The sequence below is a fragment of the Lepidochelys kempii genome, chromosome 20, assembly GCF_965140285.1.
Source record: "Lepidochelys kempii isolate rLepKem1 chromosome 20, rLepKem1.hap1, whole genome shotgun sequence".
Taxonomy (NCBI): domain Eukaryota; kingdom Metazoa; phylum Chordata; order Testudines; family Cheloniidae; genus Lepidochelys; species Lepidochelys kempii.
The window spans coordinates 25,267,394-25,294,771 of record NC_136399.1 but is presented as its reverse complement, the minus strand read 5'-3'; the positions used below and the strand labels follow the sequence as shown (position 1 = coordinate 25,294,771).

Genomic DNA, 27,378 nt, shown 5'->3' with positions numbered 1-27,378 from the left:
ATTGACCACTGTTGGAAGACAGGCTACTGGGCTAGATCAGGGGTGGGCAAACTTTTTGGCCTGAGGACATCAGGGTTCCAAATCTGTAGGGAGGGCTGTGCCTCCCCAAACAGCCTGGCCCCTGCGCCCTATCCAGCCCCTCCCACTTCCCCCCCTCAGAAACCTCCCTCATCTCCTTGTCCCCTGACCGCCCCCTCCCGGGACCCCACCCTGCTCCCTGTCCCGACTGCCCCACCCCCATCCACACCCATGTCCCCTGACAGGCCCCCCCAGGATTCCCACACCTATCCAACCCCCCCCCATCCAACTGCCCCGACTACCCCCTGGGACCCCCTGCCCCATATCCAACCCCCCACTCTCCCCCCTTACCATGCTGCTCAGAGCAGCCGTGCCGCCTGACTGGAGCCAGCCAGAGTGCTGGCGACACAGCGAGCTGAGGCTGCGGGTGGGGATGGACAGCAGGGGCGGGGCTGGGGGCTAGCCTCCCTGGCCAGGAGCTCAAGGGCCGGGCAGGACGGCCACCTCTGGGCTAGATGGACCTTTGGTCTGACCCACTATGGCCGTTCTTATGTTCAGATCCACATGTCTAATCACATCCACCATAGACCCCCTGCTAGCCAAGCCAAGCAGAACCTTCCCCAGGCTGTCCTGAGCACAGAAGGCTCTGGGGGTGGTTAGCTCACAAGGACCATGTGGCTCCTGTATCCAAGCCCCAGGGCAGGGGCCTTCAGCTATCCTAATTTTACAGTCCCCAAGGAGGCGGAACAGAGGAGTTACAGGAGAGGACATTCCCACCCAGTACATTTTATTAAAGCACGAGAGGACAGTCAGGGCAGGGAGTCACCCCGGCAACGCACCACTTCCCCCAGGCGTTTGCGGAGACCAATCTGTGCGGCTGGAGTCAGTCGATCCAGCTGGTAAGAGAACATGAGATTTAGCATCTCTGCTCCACTGACCCAAGCTGCTCCCCTTCCACTCACAGCAAATGAGTTTAGCCTCAGGTGCGTAATTCACACAGGCAGGTTTTCCAAGGTGCTCCACCGGGGCTCCCAGGTGCGGAGGACCCACAGCCAGCAATTCACCAGCAGAACAAAAGCCTTGAGATGCTCTCGCTCACTCTTCCCTGGCTGCACCAGCTCCCGCCAGAGGAAACACCCTCCCTGACTCTGCAGTGGGAGACCTCTGACAGCAGAGGGGGCCCAGGCCCCAGTTACTTTCCTGCCATAGGGAAGGGACAGAGAATCCCTCACATAGGGCCTGGCTGAGAACTACCAAGTTGCCCTGCCCCGTTCAGCCTCAGCATCCTTCCAGGTGACAAGACAGGCTTCGCTTGTGCCATTTGTGGCACGAGGCAGGTTAACCACATAGGGTTAAGCCACCCCTCATCCCCAGCTACAGGGCATGGAACAGGCCATGGGAGAATATGCACCATGGGAGACAGAGGAGGAAAAAGTCCAAGGAGGTAGCTGCAAAAGCACTTTTGTTCAGGGGGACACAGCTGCCCCCATCCCTCCTCAGGGCTCCCAGCTGAGTGGGATGGTTGTTTTTTGTCCAGTCACGGGCTATGGGAGGCCCCAGGAGCGCAAGGATGGTGGCAGCCCCCCACGCTCAGGTTACAGGGGAGACTTGCTGGACTGGCCCTTCTTCTTGGCTCCCTTCTCTGGTGCTTTGACCACAGTCAGCTTCTTGGCCATGCTGGTGCTGGCTTTCATCATCACCTCGTGTTCAATCTTCTTCCGGATGCCGACTTCCAAGTTCTGGGGAAGAAGGAGGCCGTGAGGCAAATTAACCCAGCAGCAGCCATCTAAGCAGGGGCCTCCTGCCCACGCCTCTCACCACCACGCTGCCAACGAGTGCAACTGACCAGGTCTCAGACTGAGCAGATGAGACACCTTTGGAAGTTATAGAATCATAGAACTGGAAGGGACCTCGAGAAGTATTTAGTCCAGTCTCCTGCATGCATGACAGGACTAAGTATTATCTAGATCATCCCTGATAGGTATTTCTCTAATCTGCTCTTAAAAATCTCCAATGATGGAGATTCCACAACCACAGTCCGCACACGGAGGGCAGGACTCGCATTGTTCCCTTGCAGGGTTCCAGGCTAACATTACACATGTCCATGTCTAGCATGGTTCCAGTTATGTTTTTGTTAGGGCTGTCAAGCGATTAAAACAATCAATCAGCAGCATGGAAGCATGTCCTGTGGAATGGTGGCCAAAGCATATGAATGTTTAGTATATCTGGCACGTAAATACCTTGCGATGCAGGCTACAAAGGTGCCATGCAGACGCCTGTTCTCACTTTCAGGGGATATTGTAAATAAGAAGCTGGCAGCATTATCTCCCACCAATGTAAACAAACTTGTTTGTCTTAACGATTGGCTGAACAAGAAGTAGGACTGAGTGGACTTGTAGGCTCTAAAGTTTTACATTGTTTTGTTATTGAGTGCAGTTAAATAAAAAAAATTAAAAAGCCTACATTTGTAAGTTGCGCATTGCGATAAAGAGATTGCACTACAGTACTTGTATGAGGTGAATTCAAAAATACTATTTATTTTGTCATTTTTACAATGCAAATATTTGTAATAAAAAGTAATATAAAGTGAGCACTGTACACTTTGTATTCTGTGTTGTAATTGAAATCAGTATATTTGAAAATGTAAAAAAAATCCAAAATATTTAAATAAATGGCATTCTATTATTTTTTAACAGTGTGATTAAAACTGATTAATTTTTTAATCGCAATTAATGAGTTAATCACAGGAGTTAACTGCGATTAAATCGACAGCCCTAGTTTTTATTGGTTAGCTGTATTAGAGTAGTGGCTAGCAGCTCCTGTGGCAGACCAGGACTCCACTGTGCTAAGTGACGTAAAAACACAGAAGAGAGTTTTCACCCTTGCAGAATTTACAATCAAAGGCAAGAGACAACAGATGATACAGACAGGCCAACTGAAAGGGGAGCACAAGGAAACAATGAGACAATATTGGTCACCACGATATGTTCAGGTAGCAGCCCATGTGGAGAGGATAAAGCAGATTGGAGTGAGTTACAGCTTTGATTTACAACCCAGAATTTAAATCCAGTCTATTCTCCACAGGTTCTTATCCTGCTCTTCTTCACCTCCCAGTCACACATCATACAACACAACTGACACCTGTCACATGTGGCTCATTCTCTCTCTCTCTCTCTCACTGAACGTGGAGATGGAAGAGACCCTGCCCTGCAAGACATCCAGTCTAGCTCCTGCTGGCCCAGGCCACCCCCTCATACCACCCTGTTCACAGCCCTTATCAAGCTCCATCTTGAAGCTAGTTCTGGTGTTGTCCTCACTGTGCTGACTGGGAGGCTGATCCAGAACCTCCCTCCTCTGATGGCTAGGGACCTGCTTCCAATTTCCAAGCTCAATTGATTCATGTGCAGTGTCTCCTCACTGGTGCGAGCAGTGGTGCGGTCTGTTTGGTAGATGTACACGCTGCTCTGTGTTTACACTGGAGGATCAGGTTGGGGCTTTGTAAAACTGACAAGCAGCCACCTTATTACTCCTGGAGAGAAGCCTCTACACCCCGAGTGGCCAAACTTACTGACCCTCTGAGCCACGTACAATAATATTCAGAAGCTCGAGAGCCGCACAACCTTTACACATGCATTTTTTAAAATATTAACACCCTACTTATTGTATCTTGGCTAATTACTGCTAGAGCTAGAGGCCTTTTGGATCTCCATCCTGGCTGTAAGTCTTTGGAAATCCAGCTGATATGCTGTCAGGGCAATACAGAGGCGCTCTGTCAGACGTCGATCTGTAAGAGCTGCAGGACATTTTGATTTTACCAACTCCATCACGGAGTACAGCGACTCACAGCAGTATGTTGGGGCAGAAATTGAAATGAGTTGCACACGAGTCTTCCTGAGTTGAGGACACATCGTTCCTGGTGCTTGCTTGCGGAACTTGATTGCAGACCATGATTTATGCACCCTCTTTAAAGCACGGTCCTCCTGGAGTTCCAATAGTTCCATTTCCATGGTGAGTGTTTGGGGAACTGGACAGCCATCGTTGATTGCATCAACCATGAATGGGGGTTTACACGAAAGGCGAAGCAGGGTCTCCACTTCTGCAAGTCTTCAAACCTGGCCAGAAAGTCATCAAGCAGACCTTGTACTTTACCTCTGTATTCCTTGAGTTTGTGATCCTCTACTTCGATTTCTGGGAACGTGTTTACCCTATTCTTGAGATGGGGAAAGTGGTTGAAGTCTCTTGACACAATGTCTCTTTGCAGAAGCTTTAACTTGTTCTGGAACCTGAAGATTGTCTGAGTAAGGTCAGAAATAAATCTGCGGAAACATAGCCAACAAATATCGCTAGTTGGGGTTTACCTTGTACGTCTGGATTTGTCGAGAGCTAGGCTGAATGCTAGAGAATTCTTTAGATTATTTTGCATCTTGCTTGCAACATCAGCACTGATCTGGGAGATACGCCTCTCTGTAGTGTGGCACGAAATTGGAATGTTTTTTTATTAGTCGTTGAAGTTGTGTTATTTGGATCTAAAACTACAACCACTTTTGCAATATTCTTCTTAACAAATTCATCAGAATATGGACCTTTAGTAGGAGCGATGTTCCATGACATAACAAAACTAGCTTCGGTCATGTCAGCTTCCTTACTGAATGCCGAAAGCAGTGTCTGTTGACTGTTTAGGCGTAATTTTAATGCGGTTAACTTGTTTTTCCTTAATTCTGATTCAGGAGGGTATTTAGATGAAAAGTTATTATTTGTTTCACAGTGATGTTTCAAGTTGCTCGCTTCGTAGCAAATGAGCAATGCATTGCAGATAAGGCTCAGAGGTTTACCACCTTTAACAGTGAATGCAAACTCTTCCTCCCATTCTGGCTTAAAACTTCAGTTTTCCTCTTCATACTTGCATTTCTTACAATTTGAAGTTATCATTGTCATCCATTAAATTAACGTACGGTTAACACTTAAATCTAAAACTATTCAAATGCAACTTATGAACCGTAAATACAGCCTGTATTCTGCAGAATTCAGGGAGATCGCGAGCACACCAGGTCCACACAGAACAAAGTCTGAATATAGAAAGACAAAATTTCCTGAAATTTCTCCACAAGCCCTGCACTTTAACTTTAAAAGGACCACACTGTGGTTCACAAGCAGCAGTTTGGCCACGCCTGCTCTAGAACTAGGTCTCTACCAAATTCATGGTCCATTTTGGTTAATTTCATGGCTATAGGATTTTAAAAAGAGTAAATGTCATGATTTCAGCGATTTAAATCTGAAATTTCACGGTGTTATAATTGTAGGGGTCCTGACCCAAAAAGGAGTCGTGGGGGGGGGGGTTGCAAGGGGAGGGGTTGCGATACGGCTACCCTTACTTCTGCATTGCTGTCGGCGGTGGTGCTGCCTTCAGAGCTGGGCAGTTGGAGAGTGGTGGCTGCCGGCTGGGACCCCAGCGCTGAAGGCCGAGTCGTCGCCAGCAGCGGCGCAGAAGCAAGGATGGTATGATATGGTGTTGCGGCGGCTCTGCCTTCAGAGCTGGGTACCCGGCCAACAGCCGCTGCTCTCCGGCCGCCCAGCTCTGAAGACAGCGTAAAAGTAAGGATGGCAATACCACAACCCCCCCTAAAATAAACTTTGCCACCCTCCTTTAACTCCCTTTTTGGGTCAGGACCTCCAATTTGAGAAAAGCTGGTCTCCCCTGTGAAATCTGCCTGGTATAGAGTAAAGGGATACAAAAGACAAGATTTCATTGGGGAGGGGGAGGATGCGTTTTTCATGGCCAGGAATTTGGTAGGGCCCGATCTGTAACAAACTGAGCTATAGATGCTGCCACTGCTGCTAGGGGCTGTTTGTTCTCCTCACCCCACCTCACCTTTTTCAGTTTCTGCTGCTGGATCACCCGAGCTTTCTTGGGAGCAATTATCCGGCCTGGGGGAGAGACATGGGGGAGGGGGGGTAAGCGTTTGGCTCCCTGGAAGCAGAACTCAATGCCAGCAGCTGAACTGCCCCAGCCTGGCGAACCCCAGCCTGTCGGCCAGAGAGCCCCTGTGACGGTCCTGGGGGAGAAGAGTAGGGGGGCAACAGCCGCTCTCTGGGGACTGCAGGGGGATGGGGCTTCGGGGGCCCTCTGGAGCGTGGAGGGAAAACAGGTCGCTTACCCCCCCCCCAGCCCGGGGGCCAAGGCCCTGCTACTCTACTCCCCCCCCCCCCCGCCCGGCCCAGCCCGGGGGCCAAGGCCCTGCTCGCGCTCCCCCCTCCCCCGCCCGGGGGCCAAGGCCCTGCTCGCGCTCCCCCCTCCCCCGCCCGGGGGCCAAGGCCCTGCTCGCGCTCCCCGCTCCCCCCTCCCCCGCCCGGGGGCCAAGGCCCTGCTCGCGCTCCCCACTCCCCCCTCCCCCGCCCGGGGGCCAAGGCCCTGCTCGCGCTCCCCGCTCCCCCCTCCCCCGCCCGGGGGCCAAGGCCCTGCTCGCGCTCCCCCCCCCCCGCCCGGGGGCCAAGGCCCTGCTCGCGCTCCCCCCTCCCCCGCCCGGGGGCCAAGGCCCTGCTCGCTCCCCCCCGCCCGGGGGCCAAGGCCCTGCTCGCTCCCCCCCCCCCTCCGCCCCGTGGTCTCGGGGCCCCCGAGGCCTAGCCCCGCCCCCAGGCCGCTCACCTCCCTTCCGGGGTCCCCGGACCCCCTGGGCCGCCGGCTTCTTTCCCCCGCCCGGCTTCTGGGCCTGGAACTTCTGCTTCCCCTGAGCCATGAGGCGGCCTCCACTTCCGGCAGAGCCCCAGTGCACGCCGGGACACAGCGCGGCAAACCACGCCCCCCAGCGCGCGCCGGGACACAGCGCGGCAAACCACGCCCCCCAGCGCGCGCCGGGACACAGCGCGGCAAACCACGCCCCCCAGCGCGCGCCGGGGGGGAAAAAAAAATGCCACTTCCGCTGCATGCCGGGATAGAGAGGGGCAAACCACGCCCCAGTGCATGCCGGGATAGAGACAGTCCTGGGGGGGCCAGTGAGGTCACCCCCCCCCGCCCAATCCCAGATCACCCCCCCGCCCCGTGCAACGCTCTGAGGGCGCTGGGGGAAGCTCCCTCTGCCCCCGTTTGCTCTGGTATCAGTGAGCCCAGAGCCCAGCCCCGGGGAGCTGAGGGAGAGTCTCCTGCGGCAGCAGAGGGGCTATGACACACAGGGAGGGGGGTGGTCCGACTCCATCCAGCAGAGGACACGCAACCCACACACTGAAGCCCTGCTAATTTAGCCAGCTACAGGCATCACCCCACGCGGAAAAGTGGTGGTGGTCAAAGGCGATGGGGATTTATTAACAGCGTGTAAACCAGAGCCAGGCACAGGGTGTATTACCCCCCACCCACAGTCTTCGTCTCTGCGGAGGGAGAGCCGGGCCTCTCTCCGCCCCTTCGCAGCATGAGGCAGAGCAGTTATTGGCCCCAGGGGTTCACTCCCCTTTCACGGCCCCGGGGAGGGCCGCTCGGAGCTCTTCAGGGCAGAAGACACCAAGCTCCGTGATGATGCCCCCAGTGATGAGCTCGTGCGGCGTGATGTCGAAGGCCGGGTTCCAAACGCCGATCCCTTGGCAGGAGAAAAACAGAGACACCGTGAGCCACTCAGCAACGTGACATGAATATCCAACCAAGAATTCCCCCACTGGCCCAACATCGCCGCCTCCTCTTGCACCAGGATAGCCCACTGGTCCACAATACTGTTCGGGGATACACCCCCACTGCAGTACCTGGGGCTGCAATCCTCACTCCATTGACATCTGTCAGCTCCTGGCTCGGCCGCTCCTCGATCACGATTTCAGCCCCTTCTGCCAAGCTCAGGTCGCATGAGGTGCTAGGGGCCGCCACGTAGAAGGGGATCTCATGATGCTTTGCAGCGATGGCCAGCTGGTAGGTGCCCACTTTGTTGGCGGTGTCGCCGTTGGCCACCACCCGGTCGGCTCCCACGACGACAGCTGGGTGAGGGAATGCAAGGCTTAAAGTCCTGGCGGGGCGATTCCTGCGTCACATGACCACCAAGGAGTCAGCAATGAGATGGCCACCTTAGTATACGTGTGATCTCATCGCGGTCCCCTCCTCCCGCCCCCTCTCTACTGCTGGTCAGCCCGGTGACTGGCAGATCCCAATCCTCCTGCACCCTCCAGGGACTGCAGAGGGCCCCAACCAAGCAGCTCTGTGGAGCACCCAGCATGATTCTCTGAGAGGCAGTGATGTCCAGGGGAAAGGGCACCATGCTGGGAGAATACCGTGATTCTATTCCTGGCTACGACCAGTTGCAAGCCATCACCCCTCTCTAGGACTCAGTGTGTCCATCCCCCTCATAAACGGGGGACAATGCTACAAATACACCGGACTGTGTGTAAAGTGCTGCGAGCTCCATGAACGAGGTGCCCTACATACAGAAATAGGGGTTACGGTGTCAGCCACGTGCAAGACAGGCTGAAGCAAGCTGGTGCTGGCTCTGGTTGGTGTCATGATACTGGATTAGATGGATCCACTGAGGTATTGATTCCTGTGAGCGTGCACCTCAAAGACTCAACCAAGATGGGTCCCCATGGCACTGGGCATGGCGCAGACGTCCCCCCTCTGACTGAGACCGGGCCCCATCGTGCGTGATGCCGCACAGACCCGGGCCGAGATCGGGGCATCATCATGCCTCTTTGCAGATGCCCGCCCTTGACTGAGATCAGGGCTCTATCATGCCAGACTCCAGGACAGCCCCTGCCTTGCATTGCTCACCAGCTGAACAAGCCCTAGGATCCACATCTCCTCCTAACAAGGCCAGGGGGTTCAGGCTGCAGCTTGTCTCCCACTCACCCGACACACCCTTCTCCTTCATGGCCACAGAGACCATGCTGTCTGCGATGAGCGTGGCCGGGATGTGATCGTACACCAGCTCGTAGGCTGTCAGCCGCGCCCCCTGGTTGTACGGCCGCGTCTCTGTGCAGTAGACGTGCTCCAGATGGCCCAGGGCGTGCAGAGAGCGGATGACACCTGCAAGGAAGAGGAGAATTGTGAACGGTAGTGGGGGGAGTGCAAGAGGTTAGTAAGTTGGAGAGCGAGGGCTTGTGGTCAGAGCAGGGTAGCAGGACCTCTGGGGTGAACTCCCCTGACCTGGGAGGGGAATGGGATCTAGTGGTTAGAGCAAAGGTTGGGAGTCAGGACTCCTGGGTTCTACTCCCTGGGTCTAAGTAGGAGGGTGGGCTAGTGGTTAAAGCAGAGGGAACTGGAAGTCAAGACTTCTGGGTTCTCTGGCTCTGGGAGGGGAGAGGAGTCTAGTGGTAAGACCCAACTCTACTTTGCAGTCCTGTCAGACCCCCCTCCCCTTTCCTCCAACCCAATCTTTACAGGCAATGTGGCTCCCCCCCGGTGTGGGCAGATGCCCCCTCCAGCCCCACTTACCCAGCGCGGTGCCGTAGCCGGCGGTGGCCAGGGAGCCGGTGTTGCAGTGGGTCAGCACCGTCACCTTGTCCTGCGGTGAGGCCTGGAGCAGGTGGCGTGCCCCGTGCTCCCCGATGCTCCTGTTGTCCTGCAGATCCTTCTCCAGCATGGCCTCTGCCCACTGGATCACGCTGGGGGGTGGGGAGAAGGTTAGGGCATGGCTCCCTCGACCCCAAGGAAGAGAAGGGGCTGCGGGCCTGGCTCTCACCTCTCCCGCAGGCTCTCGGCTGTGGCCTCCTCACGCTGGGCCTCCTGGGAAGCAAAAGCCCCCAGCTCCTCGGCCGCCCGCGCCATGTTCACAGCTGTGGGCCGCGCAGTCACCAGGTAGCGGAGGGAGTCACGGATGAAGGTTTCCAGGCCGGTCTTGTCCTGCCCCATGCCAGCCCCACCATGCAGCTCCACCGCCAGGCTCAGGCACCCCACGATGGCAATGGCAGGGGCACCCCGCACCTGGGGGACAAGGGGCACGGTCAGGGTGCAGTGGGATCCAAGGACGACATGGGCGGCTTTAGGGGCTGGGGTGGAAACACTGCAGGGGAGGAGTTGCCACCCCAGGTCAGAGCAATAGTCCAGCTAGGCCAGTCCCCAGGGCAGCCCGGACCCAGTGCCGACAGCCCACCACGTCCCCATGCCCATACTCAGCCCTGTGCCCCCCTCTCCACCCTTCTGTGCCCAGCCCTGTGCCCAGCCCCAGCCCTGTAGCCACTGCGCCCTTCCGTGACCTGCCGCACCCCCCTGCCCTCTCCAGGCTGCAATCCCAGACCCCCTTTCTCCCCACGGGTGCAGCCCGCCCCCAGCACCCCGGGGTGCAGCCCCCACCTTCATGGCCCGGATGGCCTCCCAGCCCTGGCGCACGCCGCCGATCTCCTCATAGCAGCTCCGCTGGGGCAGCAGCAGCTGGTTGAGGATGCGCAGCGAGCCGCGGCGGTAGCGCAGGGCCTCCAGGCTCATGGCCCCGCGGGCGGCGCGGCGCGGCTCGGCTCGGCCCGGGCCGGACCTGGGCCATGCGGCTCCGCAAAGGGGCGGGCTGGGTCCGAAAGGGAGAGACCCGCGCTGCGCCGCGGCCCTAGCGCCGCCGGTCCCCGCCTGGGCTCTGCCTCTGTGAAAGCGGGAGCATACTCCGGCAGGACCTGCCTGAGACCCCAGGCGTCCCGGCCACCCCCTGCTTTACCCACTAGACGCCCCGCCCTCCCCAAGCTAGGGAAGAGAACCCAGGCGTCCTGGTCACCCCCTGCTCTCACCACTAGACCCCCCCCCGCCCTCCCAGAGCGAGGGAGAGAACCCAGGGGTCCTGGCCCACCCACTCTAACCACTAAACCCCCCTGCCCTCCCCGAGTTGGCGATGGAACTAGGGTTGCCAATGTTCCAGGACTGTCTTGTAGTTTCCAGGAACTAAAAAATAATCTTTAATTAAAGATTAGTCATATGATGAAACCTTCAGGAATACGTCCAACCCAAACTGACAACCCTAGATAGAAGCCAAGTGCTGATCCCTCCCCCACTCTAATCACTAGCCCCCACTATTCTCCCTGAGCGAGGGATACAACCTAGGGGTCCTGATTCCCAACCCCAGTCTGCTGACCATGCTGACTCTAGAACCTAGTGGACATAAGAATGGCCACACTGGGTCAGACCAACAGTCCATCTAGCCCAGGATACCCCGGCAGTGGCTGGGCCAGATGCTTCAGATGGAATGAACAGAACAGGGTAATTATTGAGCGACCCATCCCCTGTCGTCCAGTCCCAGCTTCTGACAATCAGAACCACCACAGCATGGGGCTGCATCCCTGCCCATCTTGGCCAACAGCTACTGAGGGACCTATCCTCCATGAACTTATCTAGTTCTTTTCTGAACCCAGTTATACTTTTGGCCTTCACACATCACATGGCAAGGAGTTCCACAGGTTGATTGTGCATTGTGTGACAAAAGTACAACCTTAGGTTTGTTTTAAACTTGTTGCCTATGGATGTCACTGGGTGACCCCTGGTTCTTGTGTTGTGCGAGGAGGTAAATAACACTTCCTTAGTCACTTTCTCCACCCCAGTCATGATTCTACAGACTTTTCTATAAACATTCTCCCCCCAACCCCCCGCTGTTATGCTGATATAAAAGATGCCTTCTACAGTGTATTCCCCTGCCCAGATAGGAATAGTTACACTGTACCTTTATACTGAAACAACACTGTCAAGCCCGGGGGAGGGAGCGGTGTGCCAGTTTTAACTAGCCCAGTGTAGTTAAAAGTGGTACAATTTGTGTGTGTTTGGACAAGGTCTTAGTCTCACTGAAAATCAACAGGGCGAGTTCTATGGTTTTAATTATTTCAGTAGAGAAATGGCAGTCCTGGCTGACAGTTACACCAGCACACGATCTGTACCTAAAGCAGACCTGAGGGTCTAGGTCATTTCCTGAAAATGGGATATAGGGTCTCAGGTCACGCCTGCGTTTGAAAATGTCACCTGGAGACAAGTCCCTTGGCAGCCCTACATTTAGCAGGTTTAATATATCAGCAGCTTGCAAGGGTTTCCATTTTAGCTATTCCCTTCCCTGCAAAGTCCCTGCTAACTGCCCATCTCCAGTCCTGTTGCTATGCAGCAGGAGAGACTCGAAGGTTCATCACAACCATCCGGGTGCGTGCTGCCAGCGAACCACATGGTTAATCAGCTGCGGCCAGCATTTAATGGAGGACAGACTAAAATAAGCCCTGCCTTTACTATGTACAGTGGAATAATGGATCAGATACAGGGGACGAGGGGCGGGACACAAGGGTGAGGGGCACTGTATAAATATCACAGGGGCAGATGTGAATCCACACTAGAGGAGCCTGCCTGCGATCCTGGGGGGAGGAATCTCATAGACACAGGGTACAGGCTCTGCCTTTCCAGGGTTATATCAGGAAGGGTATCAACAGCGCTGCTCCGGGTGTTTGAAGGGCTGGCTGGCTGGGAGCTCTGTGGAGAAGGACAGATCACTGCTGTGGCTTGGAGGAGCCAGATTTCTGGCTGGGTCTATGGCTTAGAGTCATTGAAAAAATACAGGCCCCCTAAGTCCAGCCCTAACCGGGGTGGGGGGGGCAGGGGGGTTGTCAGTCCACTTCAGAATCAGAGCTGGAGTTTGAATAGTCTGCCACGAGAGAGGAGCTGAGCCTGGCGGAGCAGGAGGTGCTGGAAGTGCCCGCTGCAGGGAGGACGTCGCCGCTGGCCACGGGGGAGCTCTGCTGGGGCGTCCCATGGGCTGCGCTATGGCGGCTCTGCCCGCCAGTTCGTGCCCCGTGCTCTGTGCTCTCTCCCGGGCTGCACAGGCTCTCGGGCCCCTCCCGGGATTTGCGGCGCACAATGCCTAAGTGGCTGATTGTGATGTGTGAGCCACCAGCGAGCGCCTTCGGGGACATGACTTTCCCAGCGAGCCCCAGCTTCTTAAGCGTGTCGGTGGCTTTGCCACCTGCAGCCTGAGCAGGGGGGAACCAGGAGCGGCCAGAGATCTCTGTTCGCTTCAGCTTCTGTTTGTCCTCATAAGCTGGAAGGAGAGGGAGGGGCAGCAGGGTAGTGACAGGCATCCATAGAGGGCACGCGTAGGAGCACAGGGGCACCTGAAAGCTTCAATGGCATTGGGAGCATTGGCTCAGGGCTCCTGCCCTGGGACCAGCACGATGCACCTGTGCTGAGCAGCACACTGATTTATGGGGTTCGTAGCCCCCTAGCTCGAACGCCACTCTCCTCAGAGCCCACCCCCAAATCACACATCTGTAAGCAGCAAAGCCAGGACGAGAACCCAGGAGTCCTGGCTCCCACTCCCCCCGGCCCGCAACGCTGGGAACAGAACCCAGGAGTCCTGGTTCCCTCGCCTCCTGCTCTAACCACTAGACCCTACCCCTCCAAAGGCATGAGTAGAACCCAGGAGTCCTGGCTCCCTCGATTTGTTCGTCCCCAATGTAAACCACATCCAACTGACAGTATCAGTGGTGACCTTAACCCTATGCTGCCCACATCCCTCAGGCCAAGACAGGGCCCTGAATCCCTCTGTGCCAAGGGCCACCCAGAAGACCCGAGGCAGCCCCCACCCACAGCCCCAGAAGGCAGCACGTACAGTCCAAGCTGTGGTACTTGAGCAGGGCTGCCAGGCGCCGGTCTTCCTCCGTCTCCTGCACCAGGGGAATGCTCAGGTTGGCCTTGGTCTGCAGAGCCAGGTCCTTCTCCTCTTCCTCCTGGAGAATCTTCTTCTCCTCCTAAACAGGGGAGGGACAGGACAGTGAGAGAAAGGGCCCAGCCAACATCATCTATGTAAGCCATTGAAGCTCAGCCCTGGTGTAAGGAGAGGGGGTAAATCCCATTGGCTTCAGCAGAGCTTATGCCAGGGCTAGACTTGGCCCCTGACCTAGTGCCCAGGAGAGCGATGCTATAAGGAGTGTCCAAGAGAGAGAATCATGGACATGCATCACTGAACTGCCACAATGTCTAGTGCAAAGGGCAGTCTCAGCAAGTCCTTCCTCCAGCCCAGCACCACCCCCCGGCTCTCTCTCCTCTAGTACCTTCCATCCACAGATGGGAAAGCGCCGTACAAAGGAGGTCAATAGCATTATCCCCATTTTACAGATGGGAAAACTGAGGAACGAGGAAGGGAGGGGACCTGTCCAAAATCACCCAGCAGAGCCCAGGTCTCCCGAGTCCCAGTCCTGTGCTCCATCCACGAGGTCAGGCTGCCTCCCAAAAGGCCAGGAGGGTCCCAGCTAGGAGCAATGCGCAGTCCCCATGGCTCTGAGTCCCTGCTCACCCGGAACTTCCTGCGCAACATGCTGTTGATGGCGAAGTCGTCCTTCCAGGCGCTCTGGGCCTCCTGGATGTTGGACAAGGTGGGGATGGCTCTCTGCAGCTTGCTCTGGTCCATGGCACCATGCTCTAGCCGGTACATGGCATCTGTCTCCAGCTGCTTCTTCTCCTCGTGTTCTGGAGGGACAGACACACGGACTCACCGGTGGGCTCTGTCCTGCCAGCCGCCGGAAGGAGCAGGGCCCGCTGCCCCCTGGACTCACCTGTGGTCAGGATCTGCTCGTTGTCCTGCATGTCCCAGCGCTCCTCCTTGCGCTGGGCCCCGCTCACGATGACGTAGTCACAGTTGGCCGGGTCCGTCTGCATCTCGATGTAATTGACACACAGGTGGCACTTCATCCGAAACCTGGCACCCAAGGGGACAGGCTGGGGGGTTACTTCCTGGCCACCTCCTTGCAGCCCCAGCCAGACTCCAGCTCCCCAGTCTTTGCTCCTGTCCCGCTAGAGGGATCTTATGCCAGCTCCTGAAGTCTCTGGCACGCAGTCCCACCAGAGACAGGACATTGTGCTAGCTGGACCCCAGGCTGAGCTGCTGTGGCTGCATGGGGCATGAGAAATCCCAGGAGCTGCTAGTTTTATTCACCTTCCCTTTAGCCACAGGGAGGTGGGAAGCTTCTGCTCTACCACAATAGGCCGCGCACTTGTGGAGCCAGATCATCCCAGCCACACATTGCCACGTGCTCCACAGGCAATTACCTCGCCTCTCCGTATTATCCACCCGGTAGGTGTGTGTGTGCAGGGGGGAAATGGAGCATGGAAGGGGGAGATAAAGGACTCATCCAATTCAATGGCAAAGCCGGGAATAGTCTCCCCTGCTCTAACCACTAGACCCCACTCCCCTCCCAGAGCTGGGAGGAGATCCCAGGAGTCCTGGCTCCCAGCCCTGTGCTCTAACCACAGGCCCATCCCTAGGGGAGCAGGTGGCTCAGGGGGCGGCGATGGCACACAGAGCCCAGAGGACGTTGCTTTAAATCCAGCTCAGCTCAGCAGCAGCTTCCTCATCTCTGTCCTGCCACGTTCGTCGCTGGGGCGCTGCTGGCTGTTCCGGGGGCAGCTTCCCGCCCCTTCTGGGAAAGAGGCAGGCGGGGCCTCTAGGGCCCATTCTAACCCTGACTGCTTTGCTGGGGGAGGCCGTTTGGCTTCAGCGACAATGGTGGGATTCTGCAATGTGGCCTGGTGGCTCCCCAGACTCAGTTCACACAGGTCACCGCTCTGCATAGGCTCAGAGCCCAGGAGAGGAGCCCGCGCTTCCCGCACCCACCTGTAGATGGGGGTAGTGTAGTAATTCCCAACTTTCTTCTTCTCCGCGTTGTACCGGACACCTGTGACAGACAGAGCTGGGAGCTGAAGAGCCAACTCCACCCCGACCCCGCATCTCCCTCAAGCGGGAGCAAGGATGTCATGTCTACCTGGGCTCCCAAGCTGTGCTGGGAATAGGACCCAGGAGTCCTGGCTCTCAATCCCAGGGTTCAGAGACACTCCACATTGTCAGTAGCAAGACTTCACACTTTTGGACAAGTCCAGATCACACAGCAAGTTGAGGTATGAGCTGGCAAGAGAACCCAGGAGTCCTGGCTCCCAAACCCACCCCCCAGTGCCCTCCCACAGCTGGCAAGAAAACCCAGAAGTCCTAACTCCCCCGCTGCTCTAATCGCTATCACTCTGCCCTCCCAGAGCTGGGACCAGAACCCACGAAGAGTCCTGTCACTCTGTCTCTTGCTTTGACACCACTCAGAACTGGGAATAGGACCCAGGCATCCTCTCCTCCTAGTCCCTCTATGCTGACCACTAGACTTTACTGACTCGGAACAAGCGGCTGTTCCCTTCTCTCCCCAATCTCGCTTTCCTGCCTCATCATAGATTCCATCCTTTCAGCACCCTGACATGGAGGGACATATTATCACCCCTATTTCACAGATGGGAAACTGAGGCATGGGGTATATCAAGTGACTTGCCCAAGGTCTCACAGGAAGCCTGTGTCTGAGCTGGGAATGGTCTCCCAAGTCTGAGTCCCGTGCCCTACCCACCAGGCCACCTTCCCCACAGCTGCTGCTGGTCGAGCCATCGCCCCAGATAGTGCACGGGACATGGGGCGGGGAAGGGGTGTGTGTGTGTGGGGTGGGGGGGTTGCTATTCAGCCGGGGCCCAGAGGCAGCAGAGGGGACAGCACAATAACAACCATCAGAGAGAGTAAATTAAAGCTGGGTTTGGTCCCTCCCCTAAAGTCAAGGAGCCAACCCCTAAGGCACCATCTCTCTCCCCGCCCCGGGACATCCCCACTCCATCTTCTCAATCCTGTCCTGGCTTAGCTCCCACCACTGCAAGGAGCACAACTGCCTGGCCATGGCACTGAGTGCCAAGCATCCAGAGGATCCCGGGTGCTAGGCGAGCGGGCGCTTACCCATTCCAATGTGATTTTTGCAGCCATCGCACCAGATGTTATAGGGCATCTCGAACCTAGGAGAGAGCAGCCAAGACGGTGCCGGTCACCCTGATGCCAGAACCCCACGTCCTCCCCAGCCAACAACCGCTGAGCTGGAGCGAAGGGTCTAAGCGCAGCTAGGAGCAGTGCCCCATTCTGAGTCAAGAGTCCACAACCAACCTGAATTCTGCCTCAGGCTGCACCGGGGAGCAGAGAGGACCTGGCTCCTTTAACCACAGGCAGTCAAGCATTGCCAACACAGGCATATCAAAAGAGAGTTTGTCCCCTTTACTTCTAGGGGAGGTGACTGCACTGACCTCACCTGGGGGCTTGTGAGAATAGAACCCAGGAGTCCTGGCCCCAGAAGCCCCCTGCTCAAAGCACTAGACCCCATTCTTAACCCAAAGCTGGGTTAGAATAGAACCCAGGAGTCCTGGCTTCCCAGTCCCCTGCTCTACCTACAGGGCAGCAACCCACAGGTTCCCTCGAGATGCATTCAGGGGTCCTAAGGGATGGTAAAGGGAGCACAAGCTCTTACCTGATGATAAGGATGCCCTGGGAGAGCTTGCGGGCTCTCTCTCGCAGTGGGTGGCTGTTCCGGTATTTATTAAGGGAGACATGCTGTGTGGGAAAGAACAGAAAGACAGCCCTTAACCCATAACAAGAGGCCAACATCAGTTTGGTTCCTAGAACTGGAGCACCAGATCAGACTGACAGTCCTTCCAGCCCAGTATCCCATCCATGGCAGCAGCCAATTCTGGATGGTTCAGAGGGAGGTGTAAACCCACCACAATATCCCACGGAGGAAACTCCATCCTGACCCCCAGCTGGAAGGCAGCTCACACCAGGAAGAATGCAGACCTATAGGCCTTGTGATCCTAGCCATGGCGGACTTTGTTCTTACCAATATCACCATCTAATCCTGCTTTGAAATTTACTAAAATACTGTAGCAGGGAGCTCCACAGTTCCTTATAAAGTAAGTTACCCTTTATCCACTTAAAATCTGTTGCCTTTGAATTTAATCACCTGCCCTCCTGTTGCTTTCTCACAGGAAATGGGACAAAGTGAGGACGGACTGGCTTAATTCCCAGTTACTGGTTTCATTCCCAACTCCAGCCACAGGCTCAGAACTTTGTCCATGAAGCTGACTGGTAAACACAGTGTTCAGGCTGGCAAGAGCAAACCTGGACACCAAGCATCAGCTGATGTATCTATGACCAGGCCTTGCTGTTCAATCCCTGCTCTTACCTTTGCTGGATCGAAGTCAGGAGGGTAATATTTATTCACGCCTTTTCTTTCACCCTATAAAGAAACAAGCAAAAAAATAATAATCAAACTCCTGCGTCAGGATGCAAGACTCAAGCAGCTGATTATTTATCTCGGGTGAGGTTCAATTCCTCTTATCTGTCTGTCTCAGCGATTTCATGAGACTCTCGGCTTTCATTAAAAACAAAAAAGGCAAGTTCCTGCCCCGCAGCCATGAAGGAAAGCTTAGAAACGTGGGCTGAGTGATCTGAACAGCGCAGGAGGCGAAGAAAAGGAACTAATGAAATCTCACGATTTTAAAAACAATCTCATGACTTTTTGAGGCCTGACTTGCAATTTTGAATACCCCAGGATGGCAAGATTGGGATCAGCTCCACTCACCATTGTGAAAAGTCTATAGCTTCAAGCAAGCACCTGGAACACACACAGTCTATGGGAAAGATAAGGAGAGAGGGTCATTTCTGGGGCTTGAAATATTAACAACTTGCTTTTATAAAGCACTTTTCATCCGTAGATCTCAATGCACTTTACAAAGGACGTCAGTACCCTTATCCCCATATTACAGATGGGGAAACCGAGGCACACGGCAGGAAGGGATTTGCCCAAGATCACCCAGAAGACCCGGGGCATCCCTCCTAAGTCCCAGTCCACTCAGCCACACTGTCTCTCTGGCTCTTTCTTTGCCTGTTAAACTGATCCCACAAGGGCAACCGCAAGCCTCTCCTACTGCCTGGCTCAGCTCCCAGTTCCTATCATCCTGGCGAGGGACGGGAGACTGGTTATAGCCCGGTTGACCCCACCGCCCACCCTCAACATAGTCAGAATGAGTTTTGGCTTAGTAGTGTAGACAGGCCCCATCTGTGTGCTAAGCATGTCCCCAAGCAGCACACTAGTCTCCGAGGCGACCAGACAGAGCTATGATGGGGGCAAGGGGAAGGGGTGTTGCTGCAGCCCCTGTCTCCCCCCACCCCATTAGCAGAGACAAGGCCAAAGGGGCCTGAACGAGTCAGCACCAGGGCAGTTCAGCCGGGATCCCTCCCCCCGCAGTAACCGACATCAGTGTGTGTGTTGGGGGGGTGGGGTGAGGCTTCCCCCCTGTTTACATGGTGGTAGGGGGACAATAAGGGGCCTTCTTGGGAGTTGGGACACCTCAATGGAACCCTGTTCCCCCCCATTCCCCCCAGCTAAGAGAACAGGGGGAGGGAGGGAGACACACAGAGAGGGGCCCCTCCCCAGTGCGTGTGTGCTGTGTGGGCCTGGGGGGGCCGAGGGAGGGGGGCAGAGAGGGAGCCCCCCAGTATAGGGGTGTGGGGGGGAGAGGGGGCAGAGTTACACCCCCCAATGTGGGGGGCAGAGAGGGAGCCCCCCAGAATAGGGATGTGTGGGGGAGAGGGGGCAGTTACACCCCCCCAATGTGGGGGGTAAAGAGGGAGCCCCCCAGTATAGAGGTGTGGGGGAGGAGAGGGGGCAGAGTTACACCCCCAATGCGGGGGGTAGAGAGGGAGCCCCCCAGTATAGGGGTGTGTGGGGGAGAGGGGGCAGTTACACCCCCCAATGTGGGGGGTAGAGAGGGAGCCCCCCAGAATAGGGATGTGTGGGGGAGAGGGGGCAGTTACACCCCCCAATGTGGGGGGTAGAGAGGGAGCCCCCCAGTATAGGGATGTGTGGGGGAGAGGGGGCAGAGTTACACCCCCCAATGTGGGGGGCAGAGAGGGAGCCCCCCAGAATAGGGATGTGTGGGGGAGAGGGGGCAGTTACACCCCCCAATGTGGGGGGTAGAGAGGGAGCCCCCCAGTATAGGGGTGTGGGGGAGGAGAGGGGGCAGAGTTACACCCCCCAATGTGGGGGGTAGAGAGGGAGCCCCCCAGTATAGGGATGTGTGGGGGAGAGGGGGCAGAGTTACACCCCCCAATGTGGGGGGCAGAGAGGGAGCCCCCCAGTATAGGGGTGTGTGGGGGAGAGGGGGCAGTTACACCCCCCAATGTGGGGGGCAGAGAGGGAGCCCCCCAGAATAGGGGTGTGGGGGGGCAGAGAGGGAGCCCCCCAGGATGGGGGTGGGGGCAGAGAGCCCCCCCAGTATATGGGGACAGAGGGGGACGGTGTGTGGGGATGAGGGGGAGGGGACAGACAGGAAACCCCCCATAAGTATCTGGTCGGGGGGGAGGGGGGGCTGAGGTTTCCCTCCCCCAACGCAAGCCCGATCACTAACCTCTTCCTCCTCTGCCTCCTCCTCTTCCTCCCTGTCATCAACAGTCGCCTTAGCTCGGCCCCTCCCCCGCCCGTGTGGCCCCGCCCCCGGGCCCCGCCCCCCGCCAGCTGCCGCGGTTCCCACGTGGCGGGCTCTGGCGGGGCGGGGGCGGGGCTCGCGGTGGGGAGGTGGGGGCTGCCACCTAGCTGGACTCCGGAGCAGGGCCCGCAAGCCCCAGCAGCCCCCCTGCCCGGCGGCGGGGGAGTCCCTCTCTCCCTCCCGTCATCCTAAACAGCAAGGCGTTGGGTTGCCAAGTTTGGGTGGAGGGATTCCTGGGGATTGCCTCGCCTGACATGATCTTTAATTAAAGATTGGTCTGTAAGTCTTGGAGACTGCAGGACCATCCTGGAGCGTTGGCAACCCTAAGCAACCCAAAACTCCGCTACCCTGTCTGCACACACCCCCCCCCCCCAAATGGGAGAGAAGAACCCGGTCTGGGCACTGGGGGGACGGGATCGAGGGGGAGCGGGAGGCCATGAATACTTCAGGCCCATGCCCCCGCCCTGCAGGATTGGGGAATAACCCCCCGGCCCCTCTCCAAGGGCTGGCTCAGCGGACAGAGGCGTTGAAACCTGCTTTGGGATCAAGGGGTGATTCGCAGAATCGTAGGGGTAGTGAAATGCCCTCCCAAGCGCCCGAGCCTTTGCCAGGACTCCCCCTGCATGTTGGGACTTGGGAGTCCTGGGCTCAATTCCCACCTCAGGGAGGGGAGCCTTAGCACATGGCTAAACTGCTGGTTGAGAGGCAGGACACCTGGTTTCTTTTCCCAGGTCTGACACCACTGGTGGGACCTAAGGGCTAGAGGAGGTGATGAGGCAGCAGGACTCCTGGGTTGGGACACCAGATCGGGGCTGGGGGTGGAGTCCAGTGGCCACAGCTCGTAGTTGGGTTGCAGGACTCCTGGGTTCTACCCCTGACTCCTCCAATGAATCAGTACATAATTTTGGGCACGTCACGTCCCCTTTCTATGCCTCAGTTTCCTCACCAGTAAACCAGGGGTAACAATGCAGGTACATATTAATTAGGTAATCCTTAACACAGAGGATGAGGCATGCTTCCTCCCCGCCCCCCAACAGTAGGCAGGTATTATATACCCCATTATCAAGGGGGGAACCACATAGATAGCAGGAAATGGGACTAGCACCATGGACCTGAAGCCAAATTTGATTGGAGCTTTTAGCTACTGCTGAAATACAAAGAATACTGTGTCTTGCCTGAGCTGACCTAGTGCATCACGGTACAGATGGCAATGGAACCCAGGAGTCTTGATCTGAAACCCCCTTGCTCTAGCCCCTGGACCACACTGCCTCTCTTCAAAGCAGTCGCTGAGGAACAAAGCAAGCAGATTCTGACAAATAAGGACATTTGTAAGTGACTAGAACAGTGGGAAGGGAAAATGCAGATGCAGGGATATTAACATAATCCCACTGGGGCAGCAATACAGCTGAGAGCCCATTTTAAATGGGACAGGCATGCAGGGAAGGGATTTAGGGTTATGACTCAGTGGCTGGCCACATTTATAAAAGAAACATGGCAAACCCAAGATTAATGGGAATCAGCAGCAGAGAGAGAGGCAGAATATTTTCACTGCAACAGGCTTAGATCCGTGTATAATCAGGCTTGCGGGTAGGGTATCTTTCCAAGTAATAGGAAGAGGCTGCAAGTGCCTGCGTGAAGCTGGGTACCAGGATCCCCAGCTCTGGCAGGTGAGGGTGGCTGGCGTGGGGTGGGGAACTGAGAGGGAGCACGCCTTGGTTTTTATTCCAAGGCAGCTTGGCTAACTTACTGTGACACCTTTAGGACAAGTCCCTTCCCCCCCACACTTTTCCCTATTGCAAATCAAGGATTACAAGAGTTCCCCAGCCTTTGTAAAGCACTTTGAGATGAAGGGAGGAAAGTGGAAAGGTTGTATTATTATTCCTCATTAAAAGAGAGCAAGTTCAGCTAGAATTGTTCCATTTCAGAAAACTTGGTATTGAACATCTGTCTAAGGGGGCCACTGCTGAGCAGGTGATGGTGGGGGGCACGCAGGACTCCTAAATTCTAGTCCTGGCTCCCTATTCTTTGTTCCAGGGCCCCTATTCATGCATGAGGAGCACCTCATAATCTTTATCATATTTATCCTCACAACCTCCCGAGGAGGTAGGGAAGTATCAACTCCACTTTGTAGTTGGGAGGTACAGAGACACTGAGCCCCAGATCCATGAAGGTATCGAGTCTCCTAACTACCAGCAGTCTAAATATTTTTGTGGATCTGTGCTTTAGAGCTAGATTTTTAAAGGTATTTAGGTGTCTAAAGATGTAGATAGGAACCGAAGTGGGATGTTCAAAAGTGCCCAGGTCTAAATGTACCTTTAGGCACCTAAATACATTTAAAAAATTTGGGCCTAAGTGACTTGCACAAAGCCACACAGTGAGGACACAGTGGAGCTGGGGAGTGACCTCACCCCTGGCCCACTCTTCCTCTTGTCTGCAATCACAGCCCAAGTGGGGACAGATTTAGAAAGGCAGAACACCACTGAGAGCAACTCAAAGAAGGCAGGGGTGCCAAGCACGGGTCTGTCGTTTATGCAGTTGCTGAGGCTCTAAGACACTTCAGAGAAAACTGAGGTTTAAGTGCTTATTGCCTTTAAATAGGGCATGCTTTCTCGGCTATATTTAGGCTGCCTAATCCGCACCTGTGATTTAGCCTACATTTTTCACACGCTGCCGTTGCAAAGAAAAAAATGCAGCCCAGAGCTGTGTAATTAGCTGAAGGCAAATGGACTATTCATCTCCAACTAGCTCTGCTTTAAGGATTGCTCTCAGTGCAGCTGCAGGGCATAGAGTAGCATGGAAGGTTGTGGATTCTAATCCAGGCTCTGCTGCTGACTTGCTGCATGACTTTGATCAAGCCAGGGCTCTGTGCCTCAGTTTCCACAACTGTAAACCAGAGGGATGATGGGAAGCTTGATAAACAGTGCTCTGAACCAAGAGAGCACGCCAGGAGTTATACGTATTCATAGACTGTAAAGGCCAGAAGGGGCCGCTTTGATCATCTAATTGGAGGGCTTGTCTACACTTACAACGCTACAACAGCACCATGTTAATGTAGACACTACCTACGCCGACAGGAGGGGTTCTCCCTTTGGCATAGGTAATCCACCTCCCCAAGAGGCAGTAGCTATGTCAGATGAAACGGTGACAGAATTCTTCCATCAACCCAGCGCTGTCTACACGGGGAGTTAGGTTAGCTTAATGCTTGGATTTTTCACACCACCCCAACCGACGTCGTTAAACCACACCTAATTTTCTAGTGTAGATCAGACCTGACCTTCTATACAACCCAGGCCATAGGACTTCCCTGAATTCATTCCCGTGTGAACTAGAGCAAATCTTTTAAAAAAACACCTAATCTTGATTTAAAAATTGCCCAGTTTTAACAAGCTGCTCTGCCCCAGAGAGACTAAAAAGCCGTTGTGTTTTGAAATAATGGAACAAGCACAACATTAACGCGAATGCCACTTCTTATTGCCAGGACATCTGCTGGCCAATCGTAGGATTCTGCTCACTTTAAAAAAATCACTGCAACCCATTGGCACTCGAAGTGAGGGCAGGGTTAGAAGGCACTGGGGCGGAGGGTGTTAGTGAATCCCAGGGGGTGGGGCTACAGAGCAGCATGGGACGGGGGTGCCGCATTTCCCTTAATGCTCCAGGTCCTGGAGTCACAAGATTAAGTAAGAAATGGTTGAATATCCCTCCCAGCTCCTGTCAAAAAAATTCTAGACCCCACAGCTGCACGGGAACTCCTGGAAACGTGCCTCTCTGCAATGGTTCTGAAACCAGCCAGCACATGGACAGAACCCAACTTCTTTGACATTTTAAGCCAGTCTCATGGTTGGTGGGTGGACAAAATCAGAGTGAGCTCGCTATAACATGTGCCATATTTTACCCAGGTGGATTTTGAGTCACAGTGACAGTAGAAGAGATCTCCCTCTTTGGCACTGCCCATCCACTCCCTCTGGCTTTGCTCTGGCCTCAGAGCCCGGGGAGCTTGACTCAAGGATAGGATGTCACAGCCTTTTCTATGAGACACGTCAGAGCATTAAACCAGTTTGACAGCTTCTAAAATAGAAGGGGGTGGGGGGGAAGAGATTGCCAAGAGCTGGCTCTGGAATGGAGAAAGCCTTTGCCAGCTGGGCTGGGATTGCAAGAGAGCACAACAAGCCATGGAGTTCACAGCCTTGACTAGAAAGAGTCTTGGGCCATATCTTGGGAGACCAGAGAATTAGCTCAGGACTAACAGGGCAGGCTAGTAGATTATTCTTAAAGGGAGATCCCTAGAGCAGCTAATTGATAACTGGAGGCAACATGCTTTGTTGGCTAGTGCACAGGGCTTGGGCCAGGACTGCTGGATGCTATTCCCAGCTCTGTCCCTCTCTAGGTTCTTGTTACTCCCCCTGGTATCTGAGCAACTCCCAAGGTTATAAAGAAGGCATTTAATTTCTCTTGGCCCCAGCCTGTGACGGCTCAGCCAGCTCATGGCCCCTGTCGGTGTGCCACAGTATCCCCATCTGAAAGTCAGGGATAAGAGGACCTGTCTTTGCACAGATCTCTCAGACCCTTGCACAAAGCGCTCTATAGGAACTATGATATATTATCAGAGCTCTCAATGATTTGACCAGGCTCTTATCAGATATAACCTGCAGTGCAAGTTGTAGCCATGGAAAACACTTGCAAAGCTCTTAATCTCTGCCCCCAGTTCCAAGACTGCTCTATTGCAAAGAGCAAGCTGCAGTAGACGTGCTGGATAGGGTGGGCGGGACAGCCAGCCTGGCCCAGTGCTCCAGAGCAGGAGCTCTGCAGAACTTTACCCCACATCCACAAGAGAAGAGGCCCAGAACAGAACAGCTGTCCTGGCCAGGGGCCCTGATCTCATTAAGATGCATCAAATCTTTTCTCTAGGCAGGCTCTTGCTGAAGGAGAGGGGAAATAAAACGCAGCCGGATTTGTTTAATTATCTTCTGTATGGAACAGCCAGTTAAGGAACTTGCTCAAGATCAAGGGCCCTAAGCAGAACAGCCAATCTGCTCCAATTCTCTGATAACAGCCTAGACAGGGACCAGTGAGTATACGTCAAAGGCTTGGACTGTCCAAGGCCTGTACTGTTTCCTGACTGATGGTGCAAATCCCATCTACATTAGAAAGCAGAACCAAGTAGTAACAAAGGGGCGGGGCAGGTTCAGAGCAGGCAGCTCCATTGCTAGCTGTATCCCCAACAAAGTCCTAGCAGCCTATCAAGAGCAGCTGAAGGCTACCCCTGAACTTGGTTCCCTTGCCCAGACTGTCCATCTGCCATGTAAGCCACATAGGGCAGACAAGCTGTCTGGCAGGCATCCGTCCCTTCCTTTGAAGCACCGGACGCTGGCAACCGTAAAGGGCAAAGTATCCAACAGACAAGAGCTCTGGCCCTGTGTGGCAGGTGAGATTCTAGATATTCGGGATTGGGCAGTTCCCAAAATAAAATAATTAAAGGTCTAGAAAACCTGACCTTTGAGGAACGGTTAGAAAAACCGGGCATGTTTAGTCTTGAGAAAAGAAGACTGAGGAGGGACCTGGGAACAGTCTTCAAATATGTCAGGGTGGTTACAAAGAGAACAGTGAAAGATTGTTCTCTGTGTCCACTGAAAGTAAGACAAAAAGCAATCAGCTTAGTCTGCAGCAAAGGAGATTTAAGTTAGATCTTAGGAAAAACTTTGTAAGAACATTTAAGCACTGGAACAGGCTTCCAAGGGAGGTTGAGGAATGCCCATCACTGGAGGATTTTAAGAACAGGTTAAACAAACGCCACCTGTCAGGGATGGTCTAGAGCAGTGGTCCTCAAACTAGGGGTGCCGCTTGTTCAGGGAAAGCCCCTGGCGGGCCGGGCCAGTTTGTTTACCTGCCACGTCCGCAGGTTTGGCCGATCGCGGCTCCCACTGGCTGTGGTTCGCTGCTCCAGGCCAATGGGGGCTGCGGGAAGCGGCGCAGGCCGAGGGATGTGCTGGCTGCCGCTTCCTGCAGCCCCCATTGGCCTGGTGCGACGAACCAGGGCCAGTGGGAGCCGCGATCACCCAAACCTGCGGACCTGACAGGTAAACAAACCGGCCCGGCCCGCCAGGGGCTTTCCCTGCACAAGCCGCACCCCTAGTTTGAGGGCCACTGCTCTAGAGGTTTATTTGGTCCCCCCTTAGGGAGCTGGACTAGATGACCTCTCGAGGTACCTTCCAGTCCTGTATTTCTGATTCTCCTAGCAGATACGTACACACACACCTCAGACAGCAGAAGAAGAACTTTGAGCCATACAGAGACAGCAAACTGCCTACCTGCATCTCCTTCTTCTACCCTCAGGATCACACAGCCAGAGCACCTGACCGCCCCCAGCCCAGCTCACTTTCGTTCACCTTTGCTTACAGTTGCTTGTTATAGTCTAGTGCCGATGCCGCGTAACCTTGAGGCCAAGCTGCCACTCAAAATAGCCTTCCCACCCCCACCGATTTGCAGTTGGGATCTGGCTCCAGACGTAGCAGCTTTCCCACTGATGGCATAACTGGAAATAAGGCACAGATACCCCCTTGGTCACGATGCTCATTCCAGGAGACACTGCCTTCCTTCAAAACAGACAGCCCCGAAGAAAGGGTCAAACGACCCAAGCCTTAATCCAAACATCCACTGAGGAGGCTGCAGGGTTTGCAATTGAAGTTGTGTATTGTTAAAGTGACATCACCCTTTGCAATGTTATTAATGGTGACCTGCCACCCGCCCCCCTCCGCACCTCCCAGGGAAACAAAAATTGTGACTTGTGCTTCCATGTAAAGAAAGCCTGGAACTGTGATTTGGAAGACAGATAAGATGGGGGGTATTTCTGCTTTTTACATTAAAAAGTCAGGCCACATCTGCCCCAGAGGGCTTTATGGACAACTGGAGAACTGGCAGAATAACACTGCAGATACTGAAGTATAAATAGCTGATCAGTCGTTTAAAACACTGTCTTTTGGGGGTTGCTGAATACCTATTTAACTCAAACACCCACATATATTGGGAGAAAAGATCTCAGTGTTAAAGAGTCAACACTGCAGCATCCTTCAGTTAAGGTTTGCAAAAGTTCATCATCTGCCTTTCAAACCTCCAAGGAGTCCCCCAGC

The 27,378-nt window shown here is 54.9% G+C and overlaps 3 protein-coding genes across 3 annotated transcripts; all 3 read right to left on the bottom strand.

Annotated features, from left to right (window-relative positions):
- Nucleotides 1-784: 784 nt before the first annotated feature.
- On the bottom strand, nucleotides 785-6,892 carry C20H19orf53 (chromosome 20 C19orf53 homolog). The gene is made up of 3 exons (XM_073318409.2): nucleotides 6,662-6,892; nucleotides 5,888-5,943; nucleotides 785-1,757 (listed from the first exon to the last, which is right to left on the bottom strand). The coding sequence occupies exons 1-3, from the start codon at nucleotides 6,750-6,752 to the stop codon at nucleotides 1,614-1,616; spliced, it is 291 nt and encodes a 96-aa protein (XP_073174510.2). The 5' UTR covers nucleotides 6,753-6,892; the 3' UTR covers nucleotides 785-1,613.
- A 396-nt stretch (nucleotides 6,893-7,288) lies between these two features.
- On the bottom strand, nucleotides 7,289-10,439 carry MRI1 (methylthioribose-1-phosphate isomerase 1). The gene is made up of 6 exons (XM_073318408.2): nucleotides 10,274-10,439; nucleotides 9,663-9,904; nucleotides 9,416-9,585; nucleotides 8,831-9,007; nucleotides 7,744-7,968; nucleotides 7,289-7,583 (listed from the first exon to the last, which is right to left on the bottom strand). The coding sequence occupies exons 1-6, from the start codon at nucleotides 10,403-10,405 to the stop codon at nucleotides 7,450-7,452; spliced, it is 1,080 nt and encodes a 359-aa protein (XP_073174509.1). The 5' UTR covers nucleotides 10,406-10,439; the 3' UTR covers nucleotides 7,289-7,449.
- A 293-nt stretch (nucleotides 10,440-10,732) lies between these two features.
- Nucleotides 10,733-20,252, bottom strand: YJU2B (YJU2 splicing factor homolog B). The gene is made up of 10 exons (XM_073318665.2): nucleotides 20,177-20,252; nucleotides 18,349-18,397; nucleotides 17,950-18,003; nucleotides 17,239-17,321; nucleotides 16,680-16,735; nucleotides 15,540-15,600; nucleotides 14,482-14,624; nucleotides 14,223-14,395; nucleotides 13,539-13,677; nucleotides 10,733-12,968 (listed from the first exon to the last, which is right to left on the bottom strand). Exons 2-10 carry the CDS (start codon nucleotides 18,349-18,351, stop codon nucleotides 12,538-12,540), a joined length of 1,143 nt encoding a protein of 380 aa, XP_073174766.1. The 5' UTR covers nucleotides 18,352-18,397; nucleotides 20,177-20,252; the 3' UTR covers nucleotides 10,733-12,537.
- Nucleotides 20,253-27,378: the final 7,126 nt, after the last annotated feature.